Source organism: Amblyomma maculatum, chromosome 1, assembly GCF_055883805.1.
Source record: "Amblyomma maculatum isolate TAMU_Amacu chromosome 1, ASM5588380v1, whole genome shotgun sequence".
Taxonomy (NCBI): domain Eukaryota; kingdom Metazoa; phylum Arthropoda; class Arachnida; order Ixodida; family Ixodidae; genus Amblyomma; species Amblyomma maculatum.
The window spans coordinates 47,285,012-47,309,371 of NC_139344.1; the positions used below are offsets into that span (position 1 = coordinate 47,285,012).

At 45.6% G+C, this 24,360-nt stretch overlaps 1 protein-coding gene across 10 annotated transcripts in view; it reads right to left on the reverse strand.

Moving 5' to 3' along the window:
• Positions 1-24,360, reverse strand: part of LOC146202293 (phosphatidylinositol 3,4,5-trisphosphate 3-phosphatase and dual-specificity protein phosphatase PTEN-like) — a 132,522-nt gene that overhangs the window by 86,859 nt on the left and 21,303 nt on the right. For all 10 annotated transcript variants that reach the window (XM_084588056.1, XM_084588055.1, XM_084588059.1 and 7 more), the window contains 5 exons: positions 21,607-21,781; positions 19,915-20,022; positions 18,271-18,412; positions 15,656-15,834; positions 11,638-11,789 (listed from right to left, as the gene is read on the reverse strand). In XM_084588056.1, the coding sequence (XP_084444182.1) occupies positions 11,638-11,789; positions 15,656-15,834; positions 18,271-18,412; positions 19,915-20,022; positions 21,607-21,781 (756 nt within the window). The remainder of the gene's footprint in view (positions 1-11,637; positions 11,790-15,655; positions 15,835-18,270; positions 18,413-19,914; positions 20,023-21,606; positions 21,782-24,360) is intronic.

Below are 24,360 nucleotides of genomic sequence, written 5' to 3' on the forward strand. Positions count from 1 at the left end.
TGACTTGTTGCTCAGTATTGTGGACAACGTCGAGAGGGGCACGCCATAACTTTTGGCCAACTCGGTCTTCGAACAAGCGCTCTTGCCTGCTTCCTGGATCAAGCAGAACTTCTGCTGCAGCGTTAAAGTCTTGTACTTTGGCATTTCTGCACTGCTAAGGTCACAAAGCTAGCACTTCTGCACAGTCCTGCCCAAAAAAACGGCACAGTAGCCGACCCCTAACCACAGCGCACAACACAAAGAAATGGCGCAGGCGAGACCGGCGCGGCGGTGGTGGTGGCGTACTTGCAGCGTCGGAGGCACGGGGGAAGAGTGGGCGAAGCACACCAAGGGATGGAGTGGGGGCGAGGTGAGGTCACGTGATAAAAACCGGTATGCCCGCCGTGTTGCAGTGAAGCACGTCTTCTCCTCTGCAGGCGCGTTTCGGCGGTGCGCGAGGCGCACTGTGGACCGATTTTTGTGCAGAGTGCTCCGGCTGGGGCGCTTCGCCTATAAATCATCACCATTACTATGTGGCTTTGCCTCGCGGCTCCGTAGGGCCGTCGTTTCGCCGGGTTTGCGGCGAAAAATGGATCAGGCATTGCCGCATAGCAGTCCAAATTTTCTAATTAACCGGGCTGGCGCAGGCCGCCTGTTCGAATTATCCGGCCAAATTTACATTGGAAAATACGGGACCGCAGAAAACCTTCGAATTATCCGGGATTTCGAATTAACCGAGTTCGAATTATCGAGGAACTACGATCTGCCAACCGACATTACCTCTAACATCCGTTTATTTGCTGATGACTGTATTATCTACCGTAAAATTTCTAATCCAGCCAATCATCTTGTTCTACAGACAGACCTCGACCATATAACAAACTGGTGCTCTATGTGGCAAATGACGGTTAACACTGACAAGTGTAAATTTATGACTCTCAGCCGCAAACTATCAAATTCCTTTTTCACCTACTCCCTCAACAGCAAGCAAATCACTGCAGTGCCTTCATACAAATATCTCGGTATTTACCTAACTCCAAACCTTTCTTGGTCGACACATATTAATAAAATAACAGCTAAGGCTTCACGAACCCTCGGATACTTAAAACGTAATCTTCATGATGCACCATCTGACACTCGAAAACTAGCTTACCAGACGTTTGTCCGCCCACAGCTTGAATTTGCTTTGCCCATTTGGTCACCTCACCAAAAGCATCTAACACACAGTCTTGAATCTATACAGAACCGTGCTGCACGCTTCATCGCTCGTGATTATAACAGTCATTCCAGCGTCACTAACATCAAGTTATCGCTATCACTTGAGTCTTTAGAATCACGTCGTACAGTAGCACTTCTTTGCTTATTTCATAAAATGGTTTTCAGTCCTCACAGCCACGCATTACCTTTATCACGGCCATTTCGTACATCACATCGTCGCCACAATCATAGCAGCTTTGCGCATATTTTTGGTCGTACTAAAACGTTTAACATGTCTGCCCTTCCACGTGCCATATATCATTGGAACAGCCTTCCTGACGATGTTACTAACACCAGAAATCCTGTCACGTTTCGAGATATGATAACCACTATCCTCATCTAATGTCATGCTTTTATGTGCTCTTACGGAAAATCACTTTTACTACTCTCTAATATGAACAAAATTATGCTCTTTTAAACACAGTGCCGGATTGTGTTCCCTTCCCTATTGCCACATTTTGAATGTTGTATAGTTATTCTATATTGTATAATAATAACCAATGTATAACTTGTGTTTTTATCTTAAAGGGAGAGACAAAAAGCGGGGAAAAAAATTTAAGTGTATTCTGCTCAGTAATTCTTGCTAACTATTGTATAACGCTTCTCTCAAATCATTGTTTTTGCTCTGTTTATAACTTCATGTATGTACTGCCCCACTCACACAATGCTCCCATGTTGAAGGGGCCTGTGAGTAACTTGAATAAAAAAAATAAAATAAAGTTGTCCAAGGTAAAAGGCCTTGCATTCCTCCTGGACTTCCCAAATTTTCCCCCTGGAAACGGCTGACTCCATCGCTTCAAGCTCCGCCACAGGATAATTTTCAAGTGCATCAACAGCGAACTGGCAGCAGTAAATGACGAAGACGTCAGTATGTGGCTGTCAATAAATTTGGCCCATGTATCAAGGTATGCTGAAAGGGGCGTATATAACGCCGATGAAACGGCCCTATTCTACCAAATGCTGCCTGGCAAAACGCATGCTATGAAGGGCAATAAGTGAACTGGCGGTAAGCACAGCAAAGTGCGGATAACTGTGCTGCTGGGCACGAACATGGACGTAAGCGATCGGTGCTTGCCATTTGTCATCAGCAAGTCAGAGGCCACGTTGCTTCCAAACTTACGTATCTGTGCGGTACAGACAACTTAAAATCGTGGATGACACGCGAGTTGTTCACGGAATGGCTCATCGATTTTGACAGCAGCATGGCAAAGAAAGGGTGCAAAGTTCTTCTCATTCTTGACAACTGTACTGCCCATCATGTGCAGGCTCGATTAACGGCAGTTGAGCTGCTTTTTCTGCCCCCAAATGCGACTTCAAAAGCGCAACCACTGGACATGGGCATGCCCGATTCCATCCGGAATTGTTTTCGGAAGGCCGGCTTCGCTGATGCAACTGAAGCGGGCCCTGAAGACACTCATCAAAGCCAGCCTGATGACAACTTGTGGCGAGGAGTTGTTGATATTGACCTGGCCGGTCGAGATATCAATTGGCAAGATTCTGTTGATGCAGACTTCGACTGGCAAGATTATGTTGATGCGGACGACGCTGCTGAAGTCGCGGAGTCTTTTTGCGATGGGACGGTCATCCGGGAAGTGCGGGCATCAAGCGACGCCAAAGCATCAAATAACAGCGAGCCATCAGAGCCAGCGCCCGATAGCGCGAGCACAGCAGTGAACCATATTGAGACACTTAAAAATTTTGTATATTTTAAGGCTTTAGGGGACGAATACATCGCAGCTTCGAACAAGCTTGAAAACACAGTCATCAGATGCGTGCAAGCAGACAACGATTACACTTTTTTTACTCAAAAAAATGTTTTTTTTTTCTTTGTTTTTTTGTGTCAAATTTTTTGTGAGTGGCCCACATATCCCGAACTCCTGGATACAATGAACGAATTCCGCGTGAGGCTCAGGTTCGTTATAAGCGAGCTCGACTGTACAACAATATCGAGAAAAGTTCACAATTTTTCATAACGCAAGCTTCTCAGGTGAAAGGTGAAAGGTGAAAGGACAATGCAGAAGAGAAACAAAACTAAAAATATAAATGCAAACTACATCACCTAGTAAACGTTCACACAGTAAACCACTGTTATTGGAAGTGAAAAAAGTAAAAAAACATTTCCCGATTATGTTGACAACGCAGTAGCAGACACCACAATCTCCGCTGTGCCCTCCCTGCACAGTGCTACTAAGCGTAAGGCAAGGAGTAGAGGAGGCGGGGGAGTTATAAGACCCCCCCACAGAAATGATGGTTGTTAGACAACTGCTGCGAGTAGCACGAAGGTGTGGCGAGTGTACTGGAGCACAGCGCATCACAATCACATTCGGCTGTTGCGAATTTACCAGACATTCCTCCAAAACAGCTGTTCACATTTTGTCACGAGAATTTTGTAGAGTTCAGCCAGATATCGAGCAACACTGCATAGCGAGTTCATTCTTCGAGACGGTCAACCACCATAAAACACAGTCATTACATGTAGTTCACAAATATATGCAAGCTTTACTGCAGCCTACATTTTTTTATTTAATAATGCTGCCAATCAATTCAGGGATTTTTACAAGAGTGAGTTTGTTTTCTGTTGCTGACATGCAGTCGACAAGGCATAACATTGTGTCAAAAATATAAGAACCCTGGGAAATATTCAGACAATGTGACAATGAACTGGAAAAAGGAATACAAAGAATACGAAAACACATAAAACAGCATCACCCTTTCACATTGTGCATGTCCATGAGATAGCAAAAATATAGAAAGCTCCCGTAATGGGAAAAAAGCGTCGCACCACAGCAACGTTTTGCCCTGTCTGTTTTCTTCCGCACCTTTTGTTCCTCCAACAACATCATCCAACAACAACATCCAACAACTAACTTGCTCGAATTTCCATCCTTTTTACTTCAATGGAGGTACCGCAGGGAAATTGAGAGCCTTAGCAATATTGAGCAATTTTTCGAACGGAGGCTCCTTACATCCAAGTTTACCTGCCTCTACCAACAAGGCACCTGTGACAAATGGTGGCGGCTTGCTTAAGGGAAGATCTGGGTGAAATAATCACGAAAAAGCTTGTTTTTCTTTTAGGAACATATTTTCGGTATTTTTATGCATTTAACATCCTCTGGTTCAAAATTTTATTGTCCAACTTCAGCTAGAGATTTAAAAAAAAAATCAAAACCTTTACGCGCCCACGTACCGCCTTTACTCGCATAATGCTCGCATTCCCCACAATGGGCGTCAAAAATTGGGATTTTTTTTATCGCACCACCAATTTTACCACAGCGACAGTCTGCTCATAGTAACAAGCGCCATCTTTGGAGCGCTACTGAACCTAGCTGGCCTCGTGTGCACGTGCTACCAGGCGACGATAGCGTGCTTGGGTAGATCATCATCATCGGTTATGCTCTTTTTTTTTTTTAACCTCCATGATGCTCGTAGTCGTCGCCATTTTGCGAGTTGACTCCACGTCTCGTTTGTCACTGTTCCTTCGTTCCGTCCGTGTTGCCTGCTTTGTTCCACCATCTACCGTGTTCTTGGTGCCGCATCGCACTGGGGCGGTACGCTAGTTGTACAGCTACTTTTAAGCTGAAAGCTTTCGAGTACGGGCTACAGCATGGCAACCGCGCTGCCAGCAGGCACTTCGGCGTCAACGAGTTCTGCGTAGCACGGAGACGGTGATTGCAGTGTCGGTACGGGCTCTGATCAAGTCTCTCATCAAGAGTAGAACTGTATGGTCTGCTGTGAGCATTACTATACCACGAAACACGGGGAGTGATGATGAGGCTGCGTGCAGTAAATAAAGTGCTTCAGCAATTTGTGCTTTTGGCAACCCTGTACTTTTATAACAAGAGTAACTTGAAAGTAATGTTTTGGTTATATTTACAATAGCTGACCTACGAATCCCAATTCGCACCTATTTAAGTTTGCTTTTAGCGTTCCAAAACATTTGCTCGAAAATTTTTCCCGCATAATTATCGCACCCCCAACATGGCATCAATTTTCCACAAAAAAAAAAGTGTGAACATTATGCGAGTAAATACAGTAATCAAAAACAGCCGAAAATGACTGACAAGTCAAAGCTGGTGCACTGCTCACTCTGCTCTTTCTCGTCTGATCGCGGCCATTTTGAGCCTTTGGAACCCATGCTTTCAGTCCGCCAATTGGCCTGTCTCAATTGCGAAGAGTGCCCATGATGCAATGTGAACAGTCCGTTTCCTGGGTCAACAGCGACGCTCAGACTGACAGCAGAAAAACGTGGGAAGCACCAGGTGCCTCTGTGATAAGTCTAGCCAGTCTAGTGGCAACAGCGACAGCGGCACGACCGCACGCGCTCGTTGCCCTCAGACTATATACCACCCAACCCCTGCTAGTAGCATTGTGCGAGCCGTGACAAAGATGGTGGCGGCTGCAGCAGCAGTTGCACTGTCAGCCAGTGTGATTGTGAGACGTTCCGCGCATTTGACTTTTCGAGCTACGAACTAGCATAAGATGGGTTAAAAATGACTTAATTACACTCTATACTTTGCGAGAACTTTAGATTAAGTCTAGTAGCGCAACTATGGCTGCATGTTTGGAACCTAAAGAAAAAACAATATGGTAAAAGCTCGTCAGTTCGAACTTCATGGGATAAGAAAAAAGTTTGAATTACAGTCGCCGGCCGATTTTTCAGACCCTCAAGAGGCTGAGATAGCGTCCGGAAAATCAGGCAGTCCGAAAAAACGAATTCACAAAAAAAAGTCCCTTTATTTAGCGAGCGGCTTCAAAAAGTGGTCAATATGCTTCTGCAGGGCGCTATGTTGCCGTAAAAGTAATACCTCTGTCACACTAGCAGATTTAATGCCATTCGAATCGAATGTCATTCGGTTCCTTTCGGTGCTACACAGTAAAATATAATGTCATTCGTAAATGGTGACAATTACGATCAACTATAAAAGAATATTGCACTTAAGGAGCATCAGTGCGCATAAAAGGCATTTGAAATCACTGTGTAGCATTTTAAAACTGATTAAAACATTTTTGTACGGTAATTCAAGTGAAAAACAATACTTCTGGCTGTGCTGTAGCCTCTCGCTGTACACAGCTGAAAGCACCATCAGAGCTTGAGTTAGTTCACTGCTAGTTGGCAGCACAGCCTCTCGTTTGCAAACTGTTCCAGTGTCACTTCCATGGGAACGGCTCCTGCAGCGCGCAAGCGCTCGATGAGGTCAGCAGATGAAGGCGGCTGGCGGGATTCACTGGCGCTATCACCGAATAACGACGACACTTAATCTCCGATCACGAAGCCAGCGAGGTGGAAGCAATTCAGCAATGTCTCCTCAGTCACCGCCTTCCATGCATCGGAAAGCATGCCAAGTACAGACAACAAGTCGACACTGTAGGTTTTGCCGCTGTCCATGCATATCATGCGACTAAGCATGCGTGACCGATAGAGGTGCTTGAGTGTTTGGATAATGCCGGCGTTAGTGTCCGGTAGTTGATGCGGCGATGTAAAGAGCACAACACACAACATGTGAATCGCGATTGCGGCGACTGACGACTGTGCACGATGGCAGCCCGGCAGAGCTGGCACTGGCGGGACAGTGCAGAGCTGGCACTGGCGGGACAGTGCAGCAAGCGGTGCCTGCTGTCGAGGCTATGACGATAGGACACGTGGGTTCGAGGTTGCAGAAAACCAAAATGGCAACGGCCAGAAAACCAAAATAGCACCGGCGTTGTTTGCGTTTTCAGTAGCTCTTGAGTCGCGAATCAAAAGAAAAAGTCTAGAAAACTGAACGAGAAGGATTTTAAACGTCCGAAATTTTGGTCGGTGTTATACATTGACTCTATGGAGTGCATGGCGGTGCCATAGCAAGGTCCGGAAAATTGGGCATCCGAAATATCGGTTGGCAACTGTATCCAATGTTCGAATTATCGAATGGCATCGAAAAAGACTGAAAAGAACCATTTGCATTACGGAAAATGCCCCGTATTTACACGTGTAACAAATCCACACAATGAACCCACCCACCCCTGACTTTTGCCTAATAACTTGAAAAAAGATAAAGTGTCAGTTGTTAGCACCTTCCTCCATTTCGCGCCGTCACGATCCACAACGCATTTCTTGCCAGTGTGTCAAGATGCTGTGCAGGAACATCACAGTGTGTTTACCTTTTGACATTAGCTCCAGCAAGGGGGAGAAGCGAACTTGACAAGAGTGCCAGCGCTAGCCCAGAGCCTTGTTTTCAGTATGTTCGCTCAACGCTTGAAGCGAACGATGCTAAAAGCCGGAGTCATGATCGCGGCTGACCGCGTGCTTCTGTTGACAACTGATGGGTGAAAAGTTAGACGACTCTCGTTAAAAAAAAAAAAAAAGAAAGAAAAACCACCAGTTTTCCCCACGTAACCAGTGTAACCCGCAGTGCCCGTCCGAAGTCATAGGTTTTCATGAGTGTTGGCTGGGACTGCACTGACAGTACTTTATCTGTATTTCTGCATTACCAGGGCTCAAATTATCAAGTATTTAGTTGCAAGTTTCAAAGTTTACGCAAATGGGTCTTTCACGGGCCTCTCCAAGCATGCTGGTCATGCCCTAAAGCTGAATCGCAGATACCTGATCAGCATTCCCAGACTTAACTGTTTCGAGAAATGCAGAACAATGAGCACGTTTAGGGGTACCCAAGATGAGTCTGCGGACAGATATCTCTAGCAAGAGATTATTGGCAGATAGTACATCGGATAACAACGATTGCCGAAACACGGTGTGCACATGCCACACAATTGCACGCAATGCTAGACGCAAAAAGGTGCGAGCGCAGCACATGCTAACCAGCAGCTCATGTGCTGCCGTCCCGCATCTGAGCTGAAAGCGGCCTACTGCTTTAACCAATGGGAGGACCATGCGGCTTCCACGATTGCCGGGGCGAATATGAGCTGCTCTTCTCCTCACGATGCATGAAATTGCTCAATCAAACGTGTCAGCGCGAGAAAGAAAGCACCGGCGCATGAAGGCGTGTAGCATTATTCGCGACGTCTGGTGCAGGGTAGTGTTGGATGCGAAAGCGCATATGCCTCACGAAGCAATTGTGAAACGTAGTGCAAGTAAATACTTTATTGATCATTCTTCACTCGCATTATACTCAAATGAAAACTTTTCCCGCCCCGTATGTGTGTACGCATTACATGGGGTTTATTACAGTAATCAGTCTCAATTCCTGACTCCCAATGCCACGGCAGTCATCCAATCATTGGATCAAGGAGTAATGTAGAATGTCAAGGTCCACTAGCATCGCCAGCTGCTGCACTGAATTTTGCTGCGTGCTGACTGTGGGAAGGATTACAGCACTGACTTACCGTCAGCTATACTCATTTTGGTCCATGCCTGGCAACAAGTTCAGATGACAACTGCAAAAAAGGTGCTTCGAAGTATGGTAAAAGCTTGTTAAAGCTTATTAAGAGCTTCATGTGAGTGGCCCTCTCCCACCCCCCCCCCCCCCCCCCCAAAAAAAAACTGGCAACAGCACGAACCTCTTGCGTTACGCTAATTTATTAGGCGAAAGACTGAGCAATAGTCACCTGCTTGCTTTTTAGACGAGATCAATGCGATCTCGTCTCCTTCACGGTGTGACAAAGTAGCAGCGGTACCGTCTCACGCGCAGCCTGCGTTGCATGTGAGGCTTCATCGCACAACACGCTGAATGATACTTGACGAGCGCACATTTCCAGAGCAGTGGAAGAATCATGCAGAGGAAAGCGCAAAAAGCATCCAATGCCACAAACGAACATTAAAAACGCCACGCAACTGCTATCAGTTAGCTGGCTGTTGCGTGACCCACAGCCCCCATCGCCACGGGCTGGTGCCATGACCCGTAGTGCTCGTCCAACACAACAGCCTTACACGAGTGTTTGCTGTGACTGCACTGACTTATCCATATCCATATTTCCAAATTAATGGGGGTCGAATTGCAGAATAGAGCGCTGGCAGCCAGCACCAAAGCCACCAACTCCATGCCCTCCGGCACCCAGAGCTTAAGTATGGCTCCATCAGAGGGCGGTCTCTAGTGATTCAAGCACAGGTGGAAACAGAAAGAAAGAGAGAAAGTTCCGGTCCCCTGCTTCGCACACCGTTTTATACAGAGGTGTGAAATGATTCTCCTTCGTCTCTTGTTTTAGAAAATATGTTATAATTCTTTTTTAAACGAACTGCAAAATTGTCGAAACAGCAAAGAAATCTGACAACCACTGATAGAATAAAAAATGACAGGACAGCCTGCTTCTAATTTATGCAGTCCTTACACATTCGAGCGCGGGAGGGTTTCAGACCGCCCTTAAATACTCAGACCCCTCAAAAACCCTCAAGAACCCCCCCTTCCCCCCTGACTTCAACACTTTTCTGTCCGCACCTATTCCCATTGATAGCTCGCTATTGATGGCTTCAAGATTCGAATTTTTCCGCTTTCAAAGCGCTCTTTGACAAGTGGCGTCATCCAGTCGGAATAGAACCCTTCTTTCAGTTTTGCTTTTTTTTTTTCCTGCCGTGCTCGCCCCTCCAGATGGTCTCCGGAGTCAGGTGATCAGCGCCCCTTGTTTACATCATGGCGTTGACATCGCGCGCTCCTGATGCGCAGAAACGGTGTTTCCGCGGAAGCTGACGCATCGGAGAGCTCGTTCTTGGAAGTGAACAGCAGCAGTGATGACTCGAAAGACGAATTCAGCTCTTCAGAGCACTGACAGCGAAACTATGTCAAACCGACCCAAAACATCGACAACCAGGCCCCAACAAGTTTCGCTTTTGCTGCGCACTGATTGATCACTGTTCTGAAGGTCACAACTGTTATCTGCAGGGTGACAACGTCTTTTGAGCAGTATTACTTGCCGCCGGCAATGCAAGGAGTCGTGTTTTCCACTAGAGGACAGCCTGGTGTCGACCTCGACTACTGTTTTCTTTCCTAACTCAGCGAATACTGTACATAGAAAGCTAGAATTTGCTGCAATGTTGCATTGGTCCCTGTTGTAAAAAAATAGATATTTTGAGAGTTTATGTTTTATTTGTGCTAAGAAACTGAAGCTTTTGTGTTTATTTTTTTTAACTACAATTTTTTTTGTTGATAGCTTTTTTTCATCACTTACTGAATAAATATGTTGATTCTCACTAATACCATTGTGAAGAGGAATTCCTCCTCTACAATTTGGTACTAGACACTCCTGTACCAAGAAAGTTTTGTTATAGAAAAAAAAATATTAATGACACCACCCAAAAACAACCCCTTTTCTCGCAGAAAGGAAAGTGTTAAGCCCTGTCAGCACTTTCAACCACTGCACCAGCCACAGGGCCAGTTTGGTTTCACCCAGTCTTCGATGGTTTTACCTAGTTTATCTGTTTTGGAGCTGTGCAGCCTCGTAACTATGCCACTCTTTGCAGGGGAATTTCTTTTGCCATGTGCCGAGCACCAGACCGTCCAGGTGCAGCAGCTTATGGTTCAAACCGTTTATGGTGGCAATGACCCGCATTCCAATTAACAGACTTTTCTTACACATACACTTCTGTGGAACTCGGCCGTACCAAATAGTGCAGCTCTATTACCTCAAAATTTAAATTACCAAGGTTCGAATCAACAGGTTTCCACTGACAATACCAATGCCAACACCATATAGTTAAAGCAGTGCCCACTGCCCCTTTCCTGCAATAAAAGTAAGAGAAAGTGGATGAAAATGTGGTATCCAGTCACCAAAAAAGCCTCGAGAAGATGACCGCTAAAGTGCAAGTGGAGGATCAGTCCTCCTACAGTGATGAGCGAGAGGGCCCTCCCTGTGCCCAGAGCAATGCCAGACAGCGCTACTAGAGCTGCAGCTGTACTTTTGCTTTGAGCACGAAGGATGTGCAGAATGTTTTTGCAAGCCTCACTAACAATTTGCATTTACTACGTAAAAAAGTAACTCAAGAATGTGAAGCAGCTACTACGACTGAGTCCTTTTTTTGTGGGCACGCATTCACACCTGTTGGTAAAGAGCGGCGCCATTCAAATAAAGTTGTGCTTCATGAAATATGCATAAATGAAACTTCGGATAAATGAAACACCTTGTGAATCCCCTTCAAGTTCTGTTTAGGAGGAGTCCACAATACACCGACACCACACTAACAGCAATGCGTCCACACCGACGCTGTCGTGTGAACGAGTCCTACGCAACCACCGTAGGCACTCTTGTTTCCTCGTCAGGTTTTACACTCACACCCCCTCAGCGTATTTTCCCTCGCTCCGTTACTACCTTCTCTTTCCCTCTCGTTCACCTCCTCTCAGCAGATAATCTGCAATGATGACAGCCTTGCGAGACCGGGCACCAATGACTACCAATGTAAAACCAATTTAGAGGAAAAACAAAAAAGCATTCTCACTAGCACACCAGCTTTCGAACAGCAAAGTCTGATGTTCCCACCTGAGTTCCAGAGGCGCTGCTCCTCCTCCCCCGGCAACGCCATTGGGATGTGGATGCGCATCCCCTCTTCCTGCACCACTGCCACCACTACTGCTGCTACTGCTACTCCGGGGGACAAAGAAGGTGTTGAACCAAAATTGAAACATCTTCTCCTGCGTGAGGAAGGAGTGGAAGAAAATAAATCAGCTATGCTCACATATGCAAAAAGCATGCACTTGGTCCACACTAGATGATCACTTTAGCTTTTCCAATTTTTGCTTTGACTCAATGTGAAAATAAAAGAAAGGTGACAAACATCAACCATTTTTGTTGCACTGGCATGCTGGTCTTCATTTCATTAATTCTCCTTCTGAGGCACCATAGTGTAAAAATCAGCAGTGTTAGGCTTGTCGTCTTGGTGCACGAATCACCTCGTTATAGCTATGCTTTAGCCAAGTAGCTTTTCAATTTTCCGTGGTGGAACCACCCTCGGAGGTCTGTGTATCTCTCTACATTCTCACATAGCCTCTCCTCCTATTGTATGGCCACTAAGTCAATTCAATCGCCACCTGCTGCAATGGGAAGTTTGTAATTACTTCAAATCAGTTCAGTAGTTCACGATGGCAGGTGGAAATTAATTAAAACTCAATTGCAATCTTTCCATTGTGGCAGTTGTCAATTATTTCATAAAGTAACTGAAGCTTTTTCTACATATAGCACTGAATTCCATGGCAGAAAGCAGAGCTATTACAGCCTACCAATCTTATTATACTTAAGTGGCCACAAAAAAAATGCACAAAAAGAATGCCAATAATATCAGAACCTGAAGTCAACCCATTTTAATCTGCCAGCACCTATGGTTGCACTACCAAAGAAGAGGAGCACAACACCATTTTTTATATGAATCAAATTATTTTTCTTCTTCTGAGGCACAGGATATCTACCCTCTCTCATGTTTCTGCGTGCGTGAGTATGTGCACGAACATCAAATTTTTAGTTGCAAAGCAAGTACAAATAATAGTTTGTTGTGAATTGAATCAAATACTTTTATATAATTCTGAATAATTTCAAATATCAGTACAGCAGTTACTTTCCGTAGACTTTCCTGGCAAATCACAAAGCTGTCTGGATCATCAGACGAGGCTAAGGAGAGGAAGTTAGATGGGCCCACTCATCTGTAACTGCTTGTACTAACAACTAAAGTTATTCAGAACTATTTGAAAATATCTTCCATGTACCCGACACCCTCCCCCATTTCACCCCTACTTTGGTGTCAATACAAGCTTTTACCATAATTCAGACAGCTACAAAGAGCAACAGATACTACAAAACAAATAGTTCTCAGTCATCGGTGCCTTAATTCACTACTCCTGTAAGGCCTACCAAGCATTAAATAAAGAAGAGGGAATCGTGCAGTAAAGAGCAATAAGCTTTATTTTGCAGACTAATACCTTGTTTACAGATCTTTGGATAATAATTTCACTTGGTACAAACATCCAGTACCATACCAACTTAGCGTTCAATTGACATGATGCTATGAAGCATGTTAGGGTAGCCAGATACCTCCTTACTAGCCAAGTGACATCAGCAGTAGTTTATCCGAGGGGCAAAGCGTAAGGCACCGTTGGCAAGACACAACAAGACGGCTCAAGAAATGATAAAAAAGCAGCGACCAACCAGAGCTGCAACGCAAGCTGAACCATCCCTTCAATGCTCCCTGGGTCCCTAGGCCTGAAGACAGAGCATCAGTTGCAAAATACAACCCGGAACCCAACGTTCACAAAGACACATAACCCGTGGAGCCCTCGCTATCGATACGCAGCTTCTGTATTCTAGTTGGCAAAAATTGAAAGCAACCAAAGTGGTCACCGCGGAAAAAAAATGCGGCAGCATGCAAGTGCTGCAAATTTATTAGTTCCACTTCACTTCACAAAAACCAGCTAGTACATCCATACATGCCGCACATTTCATCAAGACAATATGAAATGACAGGACCACAGGCAGCTTTCGACTGCGTCATGGCAAGAGGCAAAAGCGGAAGGGAGGCAGCAAGACCGAAGAAGGCAAGTGCACGGTGTGGCCGAAGTTCAGGCATACGTGTGCACTTTATCACTATTTTTGCGGTGACCGCTTCAATCCCACACAGTTGCCCATCGGAGTCTTGAAATTGCATCAAAAACGACAGGGAAATGCACAGCAAGCTGCCGAATACATTGGTGGCCAAGGGCTAATGGAGCCCTCTGCATTGAACCCGTCCCTGTTGTGTGCTCGCTGCACAAAACGTGGGCTGTCAAAATGCAAATACGAGCCAAGTAAAGCATTATCGCAAAGCGACATTCACGACGTAGCACATAGATATGCTGTTCCAGTGCAACGTAACAGCAGAGTTGGTTGGTTTGTAAAGTTTAACGTCCCAAAGCGACACAGGCTATGAGAGACGCCGTAGTGGAGGACTCCGGAAATTTAGACCACCTGGGGTTCTTCAGCATGCACTGACATCACAGAGCACACGGGCGCCTTGCTTTTTACCTCCATCGAAAAGCGGCCGCTGAGGCCGGGATTTGATCCCGCGTCCTTGGGAACAGTAGTCGAGCGCCGTAACCACTTTGCCACTCCGGCGGGGTACAGCAGAGTTGGTATTACGTGGGTTTTATTAAGAGCATGAATGGGACCAACTCACAAAACATGGCAGCCAGGAAAACGCAGAAAGTAACAGTGGAATTTTACCGTCCACAGCGCTACGCACAATGTAACAGAAGCACAACAGTCAATTGGTTAAACTCCTTCTTAAAATGATAACCTTCATTTGCATCACCGCCATTATCAAAAAAGAAGCTGTTAGCACAACTGAATTCACCACAGGTGTTTTTCCCAAGTCATGAAAAGTATATTTTGTACCAAGTCTGTGCGTTGCAAGGCGTGTCTACGAGTGCTTCAGCACACAGTGCTATTACGATGACAAATCGAGTTGCAAATCATGAATGGCAATAAAAATACCCCTTTACAAAAGACTTGGCACAGCCGGCACCCACACCGCCTGTTCAAGACGGCCACAGCCCTACATGCGCATTGACTGGAACCGCGCCAACAGCAACTTCCTATTACTATTTCCGAATTAGCAGGGGCTGAATTAATGAGCCTTTATAGCAAGTCTTGGAGGTCGCGCAGACCAGAGAGCAGGCAGCCGCCACCACGGCTACCAACAACTACCATTTGGCACCACTGGTCGTAGCGCCGGTTTCGCTTTATCCATTCTTCCTGGTTTTACCTTCCCTCTTCATTTTGAAGACAATTCAGCCTCGTAACTATGCCGCCTTATCATGAGAGCCTTTCTCTGGCCATAAGCAGAGCACAAGGCTGCCCAAGCAAGGCAGCGTGTGGTTAAAATCATCTGTGGAGGAACCAAACTTGCGTTCAAATTAACGGGCCTTTTACACACAGACCTCTATAGAGCTTAGCCAGACCAAGTAGTGCAGTTCGAATTATTCACAAATTCAAATTATCTTGCCTCAAGTAAATGCGATTTCACTGTGCCGCCATGAGCAAAAGCTGGAGACCTCTGCATGCAACTGCCAAACTAAACTGAACTGAAAGTGCCACGTGACAAAGCACTCCTGGTGTTGATACCAGCACACTCCTCAAAGTGCTCGGTCAGACAGTGGACTGTGCCAGTGACAAGAGAGCTTTGCCAGGTGGCGCTCGCATGCTGTTCAGTGCGGTTCAACACGCTGGTAGGGGTATCATTAGCTTTTGCACACGATAGTGTGCCAGAGTATTTCGTTGCTTTTCTACCGAACTGCGAAAATAATGTGCAACATACAGATGCAGCTATGCAAGTGTCTACAAGAAAAGGCTTCTCTTAGTGCACTAATAAGAAATGCAAAAATAATGTAGGAAACTTGTGCTGCATGGCAGCCTCTGCCCTTGACCTTCATACAGATTCAATCTCCCCGCCCAGTGAAGGGCGCGCTAGCACATCAGGCACCATTACCACCGGCAATACCCCAGTGCTTTAAAAGCAGAAAGGAGAAGTGCACACCTTCTTTATCATTTTGGGCTTGTTGTAGACCTCAACCTTGATGTCGCCCTTGAGGGCCACTGCGCATCCTAGCTGGAAGCAGAGCGACGTGGCATTGCCTTTGCGCCCCTCCAGCACAGGAGACGTGTACAGCTTCTCCAAGCTGGTGGCATCACTCCTCCACAGCATAAAGAACGGGGCTGGAACAACCACAGAGATCTTCACACAACTACACAAAAGCCAAACATTCCTCAGCCCCTCTGCCTCAACCGTCCATCTTTTCCCAAAGAGAGAGAGAACTTTCTGACTTGCCACTGAAAATGGCGCTATAAACAGATCGCCTGTGCTTCAGTGGTTCAATTTTCCAGAGACAAAATTCACACAAAAGAGGCTGAGGCCTTCTTTTGTAGACAACAGACTGCACATACTGGCCTCAACATGCCTCAGACGCTGCCTATCCTTCCATGCATAGAACCAAGAATACTGCTTCCTCAAACCACTCCCAGGTTACACGGCAGGCGGCAAAAGCAGAGAAAGCATGCTTATTGAAGGAAGTATAGGACTCGAACCCTCCTAAATTAGAGCAGGAACACAAGCTTAGACTTTCTTATGGTCCTGCCAGCAAACCGAAATCATGTGCCAAGAATACAAGACCCTTAATGCTTGTTTATGGATATGATACACAAGAATGGGAGAATACCTCTCCACTTCATTTGGAAACAAAGTCCGGAGAGGTTCAATCTTTTTATCAGTCCAAACTTTTCAGGCTTGCATAGCTGCTAGGTGGATGACTGGAACGTTCCACATTATGAACCTGCTGCTGCTAGGCTCCAACATTACCACAACGAATCAAAGCTCAAACTCTCAAGAGGAATGCACATGCACGCCTGACAAACGAATTCCAGAGATTTTTATGTTCGCATAAGACAGGTTTATAATGGCTCGCATATCAGAAGGATATTCGCACCTGAACAGTGCTGTCATAGCAACTTTATCGTCCCACAGCAATACCAGTATAAAGGTAAACATGAGTCCACATGCACAGAGAACTCTTCACTTGCAACTATAAAAGCAGAAACGTTTCGCCCACTTCTCTTGCAATGCAAACTGAGCGCTTAACCGCAATTAACGAAGCAAAAGCTTCATGTAGCACCACAGTAGTGCAAGAGACAAGGCTGACAGAGCACGGAAAAGGTGGCTGGGTAGGTAGATAAGTGGGTGGGTGGGTGGTTGGCTGAGGGTGAGTGAGTGCCATGTGCTGGCAGTTTCCAAATTACAATCTGAGAAAGACCGAAACCAAGCATGGCAATAACGAATGAACGGCATATGATGTAGGTGTTCATCATTAAGTGGGCTCAACTGTGATTATGCAAATCAAAGGTGAAAAAAATTAGCTGTCCAGCACACTCTAAGCAATGGCAGCAAGGAGAGTGAGAAGTACCGAGGGTGCTCAAGCAAGCTTTGCCAACTAACTTCTGCCCTAAAGCATTTCATCGCATAAAGAAATTAGAGGCATGTGTATTGTCCCTTTCAGCAATTTTATTCTGCATTTTGCAATTACTATTTGCAAATCTGAATGCAGTAAAACAATTGCACAGTTGTTGAAGGCTTGATACTAGTATCTACACCACTACGGTTGAACCTCGCTACAACGAAACTGACGAGGCACGTGAAAAACTTTTGTTGTGGCGAAATAAGCCCCCCCCCCCCAAAAAATGTGTCAAATTGGACTACACAGTCAAAAAGCATCATTTATTTGCAAAGGTGTCAGACAACTAGCAGCTTCTGCTTCTTTTTTTCCTTCGTGCTCAATGAGTAATTCCACCGCAATTTGATCGTCATGAACCCTTATAAAACTGCGGATCACATCAGATGTGTACCTTACAAACGGTGGTGCTACAAGACACAGATTGATGGCGGCTCTGGCTAGGAAGAAAATGGCAGCTTATATCTGCGCCTTGTCCAGAGGCAGCCAGCCCATTCATCATCACCATCAAGCAATGACAGTTTTCACGTGTCTTTCAATGGTTGGGTTAGTAGGGGCACATATTGATTCAAGCAAGAGTTTATAGCGAAGCAGTGCACACTTGTGGAACTGCACAGATTGGCGTCCATATGCTTATTCTATCGCTAGATAGATTTTTAAATCCAGCCTTCACCAACAAGAATTTTGTTGCAGCAGAAAAAAGCGCCCGAAAAAATGGCCACTGTGGCAAGACGGGAAATCGGAAATATTTCGGTGAAGCGAAAATTTCGTTAAACCGACGTTCGTAGTAAACCGGGTTCGACTATGCACAAATTTCGTCCTCAGAACAAAAGGGCCCCTGGAAAGTTACCACTGCAAGGAATGAAGAATAGAAAGCTTGACTTTACTATCTATTCTCCAGTAGTTTTACAAGGGAAACAGAACAATGTATGTACACACGTGTGGCCTTGTGTGCGTGATTTTTTTGTTTTGCCAATTTCCTTCTCAGTTACCCTCAAATTTCCACACGAAGAATCTGAAAGAATAAACAATGTTCAAAACTGAATTGGCACAAGGACCTTGCATGTGACCCCGAAAGAGAGCAACAGAGTTTCTGCATCCACCCATCCATGCTCAGTGGCGGCCACTGACAAGCAACAGGGTAACTTACAGCAAGTCCCTCCGTTGAAGGTAGGCACGGGCTCAAGAGACAGCGAATGCAGCACCAGCGTCTCTGGATTGTACTCCTCGTGCATGCTGACTAGCTTGGCATAGTACTCGACATATCGCCGCTGGCTTGGAATTGTCACGCCCTGCACGACACATACGCAGGTGAGGGCCTCCAGGACAACAACACTCCAGGTATGCCACAACCAATCAAGGGAACACTTCATGTTTTATGCTTTAAATAAACACTGCTTCTCATTCCGAAACAATGAAGCATTTACTTCATCATATATACACCAGATGAATAGAAGATGGACTGGGAATAACATTCCAGGTTAACAACTATCCCACAAGGACCACTTCAATAAAATACTTCCACTGGAAGAAGGCATAAAAAGTGACTATTAAAAAAAAGGGGGGAACCCCCTTTTGATTTTACGCAACCTCGATGTTACGCAACCTCAATAATTAGCAAGGTGATCAATGAAAGGTGGGCTATGTCCTGAAGCCACAGGTGGACTATGAAGGTCTGACAATGTAGTGGAGGGCTCCAAATTATTTCGCAACCCCTGGAGACAGTTCAAGCACACGAGCATTTTTCCTTTTTCCACACGACAATGCAGCACCACAGCCAGTATTGGATGCCAAGAACTTGGGCTGATCAGCTGAAAGCCACCGAGTTATTTGTCTCCAAGGCACAGGAGAACGAAAAAAGAAAAATGGGGAAGAAAATATCCACAAACAGCTTCCTAAAAGCTACCAGTACTTGAGAGATGACTGCACCTTGCTGCAGGCAAGAATTATACTTCTATTGCAATCGCTCTCAAACTCAGTATGGCGACAAGAACACCGTATTTTCCGGACTATAAGATAAACCTTTGTAAAAGGCGCACCCGTCATATTTAGAGTCTCACAGCAAAAATACTGCTATATAAGATGGACCCTTGTATAAGATGCACATCAGTTTACCCAGCTTAGGGCAAGAGGACTTGACTAAAAATACTTGTGCGATCATTGCGAAATGCTCTGTGCCTAAAATAAAACCTTTTATGCGCAAATGATAAAAAAAAAGAAAAAGAAGAGGCAACACTCGCGCCCGAAAATACTCTCACACTGTGAGAGTATCAACACTTTATCATTACTCCATCTTCAAACATACTATCGAAATAAGTTCACCGATTTCTCGCGGCAGCACTAAGGCATCCTCTTCGCGCTCATAACCACTGTGCTGTTTGTCGCTGCGGGCGCTCTGACAACGCGGAAAAGCATAAGCAGGAGTGGAAAACACATATGCAGTAGCCACCAAACAATGCTGCAAATCGCAACTGGCAAAGTAAGTCGACTTGCTTTGCCAGTTTCAGGAAACTGCCAGACTTCACAAAATTGCAGCACCAAAACAAAGGCTTGTACCCATTGTTTCGGGCCAAGTCATCCCTTACGCTGCGAAAATTAGATGTCTGCTTGAGCACAGCACCTCACAAAAACAATGCAGCTGGACCACTCAGTTGCTAAATAGAGATACTTCAATTTATGTGCAAATAACCCCCAGTAAGAGAGTTGAATTTCTGGCAAGTGAACAGTTAATCCAGTCCCTAAAAGGTTTAATGAAATGCAAGACCAGCAGAAACTGCACTAGAGCCTTCCTAACCTTGAGGTCTGTTGTCCTGCGCTCGCTGTAGTAGGACAGAGCGTCTCCTGCAGTGGTGAACATGCGGCTATGCACCAAGTAGGAGCACACCATCACCCCTGTTCGGCCCTGCAAGTAGAGATGCAGTCAGCTCAAGGACACCGCCAGATGTGCTGCTGTGAGTTCACTTGCTAGCAAGGCCAACCAAACTGTGCCCACTACATAAATAGTGCCTGGTCACGAGCCTCCGTGCTACTAGTACAGCATACTTTACAGTTCATCAGTGAGGCACACAGTGCTGCGGCAAGTGTTAACCGCAAGGTGAAAAGAAATCTATCGACAAGCAAAGTATACATTCCGTCCGGCCGTGTACTGCAGGCTGCTCTCAGAAAACGCCACAAAAGCCAAAACATTACAGGATTTTAGAGCTTAATGAAGAAATCCTTTTCTCCTCCTCGTGTTCTAACTCTTCTCTTCTACCTCTATATTAGTGTTTGTGTACTTATTCATTCCTTTTTTTGGGGGGAGGGGGGGGGGAGGGGGGGGGGGGTTGCCCCAGACAACATCAGCACCTCAGGTCTCCTCTCATCAACATGTGAGACTGAACTGACTTGCACGTGGCCCCACAGGGCTTTTTATAGAGACTCAGCTTCTTAACTAGCCGAATGGGGAAATTATGCAGACGTCAGAACCTACTGCAATGTCTGGCAGACACATCTCGAGCAATCTTGCGAACACATCTCGCGAAAAGACTTTTGGCTTAGAAAAGTCCATCCCATAAATGGTACTACAATGCCACAGCCAAAACAATAATTTCCTCAGACTGGTGCATGTGGCAGAAGGACCCATAATATTTGCACCAGTATTTAAAAGCCTGAAAAATATTTTACTGCACACCTCCATAAGCACACTGCAAGACTGGAGACATAACTAAGAAATAGCCCGCCAGGCGTCACCATAATGATGCCATTCTGCAGAGGGCTGGGGGGAGGAAGGTGTACTGTAGATTTATGTGTAAAGTACACAACACTTTTTTTGACTAGCAACGGCTGCAAGTGACAGGGCCAACTTATAGTTCAAGCCTACTTCTACGAGACAGGCACAAAGCACACTGTACAAACAGAGTTTTTCATTTTCTCTCTCTCCATCCTTCCAGTGCCCGCAAGAATCTAATTTAATCCAAGAAAGTATGCTTGTCATAGCAGTACTTCCTTGCACCCCAAGGAAGGCGAGACCAGTGATCCCAACAGCATCACCACCAGTCCCCTACCAGAGTGAATTACATTATAACTGACGTACATCCCCATTGTTGGACTAGATAAAAAGCCTAGACTACTATCATGCATTATGCATACCAGGATATTTAATAAGGAAGTGATATTAGCATCTACCCAAATATAGCCAGCTAAAAAGGGAAGTTAGTTTTCACACAAACTTTGTAGTTGCAAGAGAAATTCATTCACAACCAGGCTTCAAACCCGGGACCACTGCCTGTCCTCCCAATTCCCTGTTCTCGCAAGAGAGTGAGCTAGCCAGGACAGCTAGCACACCACATGATGGGAAGAAAGTGAATTGATCAGGAACTCATAAGAGGGAACGAAGTGAGAATGGTTTTCACAGAATTCCTCTGTAGAAAACTACAAAATTCTACCCTCTAAATGGTCGACTTAAGTAAAGTCAAACAACCAGTAAAAGCATCCAACCAACACGCACCTTGCCTGCCTTGCAGTGAATGACAGCAACATTTTCCGGATGGCTGGAGAGCCACCTCTCGACGTCCTCACAGAAGGGCTTGATGAGGTCAATTTTAGGCGGGTTGTGGTCCTTGAATGGGTAGTGTGCCACCCTGTTTTCAAACTTCTTGGCATCGTACTGCCGCTCCGAGCACCTACGCAAAACCGCAGCACAGTTAAAACTGCTGCACCTGTGAACAAAAGACAATATAACTACAAACTAAATCATCCCATAGTACTTGGATGGCAGCAGAATCACTACTACGGTATAAACCGCACCAGGTGCAACATTTTGGGAAGTGCAGCCACTGCAGACAGGAGGGGGAGTAGTGAATACTACAGTCACATTGAATTCGTTGAATAACCTATACTATACTCGAAATACCCGAGGTTCAGCTCACACATACGGCCCCTTATGACTAGTTGCATGACTGCATACTTTCCATCAAAATACCTAGCTAGGGAGATATATTAAGGCAGAAAAAAAAAAAAATGAAGAAAAGAAGCCTGCTTTCGAAAAATCATATTTTTGCAACGTTTATGCATTCAAATTTCTTCAAAATATCAAAATATCTAACTAAAACTAGAAATGCAAAAGAAACAAAGCTTTACATACTGACGTGGGCAAAAACGGTCGAGAACAGTACGAAAGTCAAAGCTTGCTGCTGCTCGCACTGATCCTTCTCATTCGTTTGTGGCCATTTTGGTACCATTTGAAACCTCACTTCCTCTACTGCGTTTTAACCTGAGCATTGCGAACAACCAGGTGCAACTGGCCATTTTGCACCTTTCATAGAGCATGCTTTAGCCAGCCAAATGGCCCAGCTCAACATTGAAGAGCGCCCATAACACGAAGCAAACAATTCATTTCCTGGAGCAATGGTGGTGGTCAGACCAACAGCAGGAACATATGAGAAGCCCAAACTGCCTTCCATTACCAGTCTGGCAGTGGTGGTGCGACAGCTCCAATCATGTGCACTCTGCTCTAATCGAGCTGTGTTGCCTCAAACTCGGCCACTCCCCCCTGCTGTAGCGGTGAGCATTGCGAACAACCATGTGTGACAGGCCATTTTGCACTTTTTATGAAGTATGCCTTTCAAGCAGTGCAATGGCCTGCCTCGACTACAGAGAGCGCCCATGACACAAGGTGAACAATTCAATTCCTGGAGCAATGGTAAAGGTCAGACCGACAGCAGGAACATGCGAGAAGCCTTCAATGACCGTCCGGCGGTGGTGGCGCGACTGTGCCAACCATGCGCGCTCTCCTCTAAGCAGGTTGTGTTGCTTCAGACTAAGCCTCCCCTCCTGTAGTGGTGTTGTACGAGCCACTGTGGAGATGGTGGCATCTGCAGCTGTAATCACACATTAGCCATCGCGACTGCGAAAAATTCTATGCATTTGGCTTCGAGTAACTAATTGATGTAAGCTGGATTAAAAATTTACAGAAAAAAACGGGTTTGTGTGCGAGCTTCCATGAAATTTTGGCTATAAATTAAGAAGTTGGTTTTTTAAGATACCGTTGTACATCAGAAAAACTTTAAAGTGAATTTTAAGCTCCAGTGGCATATCAATAACTGCACTACATACTTAAACCTCAGATTTTATGTTGAATAGACAGAAGTGGCAGTGGCCATGAATCTTTACATGCAATTTTCTCAGGTTTCCTTTAGTTTTTCTTTTGTAAAAAGCCTTTGCCTTTCAGAAGTTTTGATAATGTTTGCATGAACGTATATCACTGAACTTGGTATGCTAGTTTTTAGCAATACCTTAGCTGCATCCTATGACTATATTTTTCCCCTTAAATTTAATTTTTTTCAATGAGTTAAGCCGCGTTCAGACTATGTGCGCATCCGTCGTAAGTATAGTATTTATCGCAGTGCGCATAGCGGCTGGAACTCCAGTTTACGTAGCTTGCGACCGCGCATGTTCACACTGGGTCGCTCGGTAAGATGCGTTCTTTACGACCGGCCAATCACCGCTTTCAACATGGCGCCGGTTAGCAAGTGGCTGAGAGCGGAGGTCTGGGATCTTGAAGCTCAAAATGAGATGTGAAAGGAAAGACTGCACACACAAATAAAATACGAAAAAGAACAATGGGTATATTAACAATTAACCACTCGATTACAAATACACTTAGTTTCGCACACGCACGTTCGCACACAGTTTTCAAACGTTCGCTCACCGTGCTGACGCACCACTCACTCACTCCTTCGCACATTTCTTCAAGCGCCCACTGTCATTGTCGACGTACAGCGCACTCCTGCTCAGTGTCCCGTGATCGCACTTTCTCGCACCAAAACAGGCGTACGGTCTGCCTGCATCCCTGCTTGCGATTTTACCAGTGCCCCGAAGCGATCTTGGGGACGGGCCGGGGCGGTGACTCAAAGGCCGTATACTACTGACCCCAAACAATGAGCCAGGGCGCGCGGCAGACACGGGAACATCTGCGAAACCTCGTCCCCCCTCAGAAAATGCTGTTTTCTTTTTCTCTTTTACGGTGAGCTTCTTTCGAACTTCGATGAGTCCGCACCAGCTCTGTTCTGCGGCGCGACCGCAACGTCGCCCCGCATCGGCCTTTCGCTGCAGGCCAACTGTTTCCTCACTTGTCAACGAAGTCGATGGGATGCGAGAATGCACGGGGATGAAGCGGGCATCCCCCGCCTCCATAACCGCACTTTTCTAAACTAGAGAAACATTTGCTTGTTGAGAGCTTGCTCGCACATGAAAAAACGGA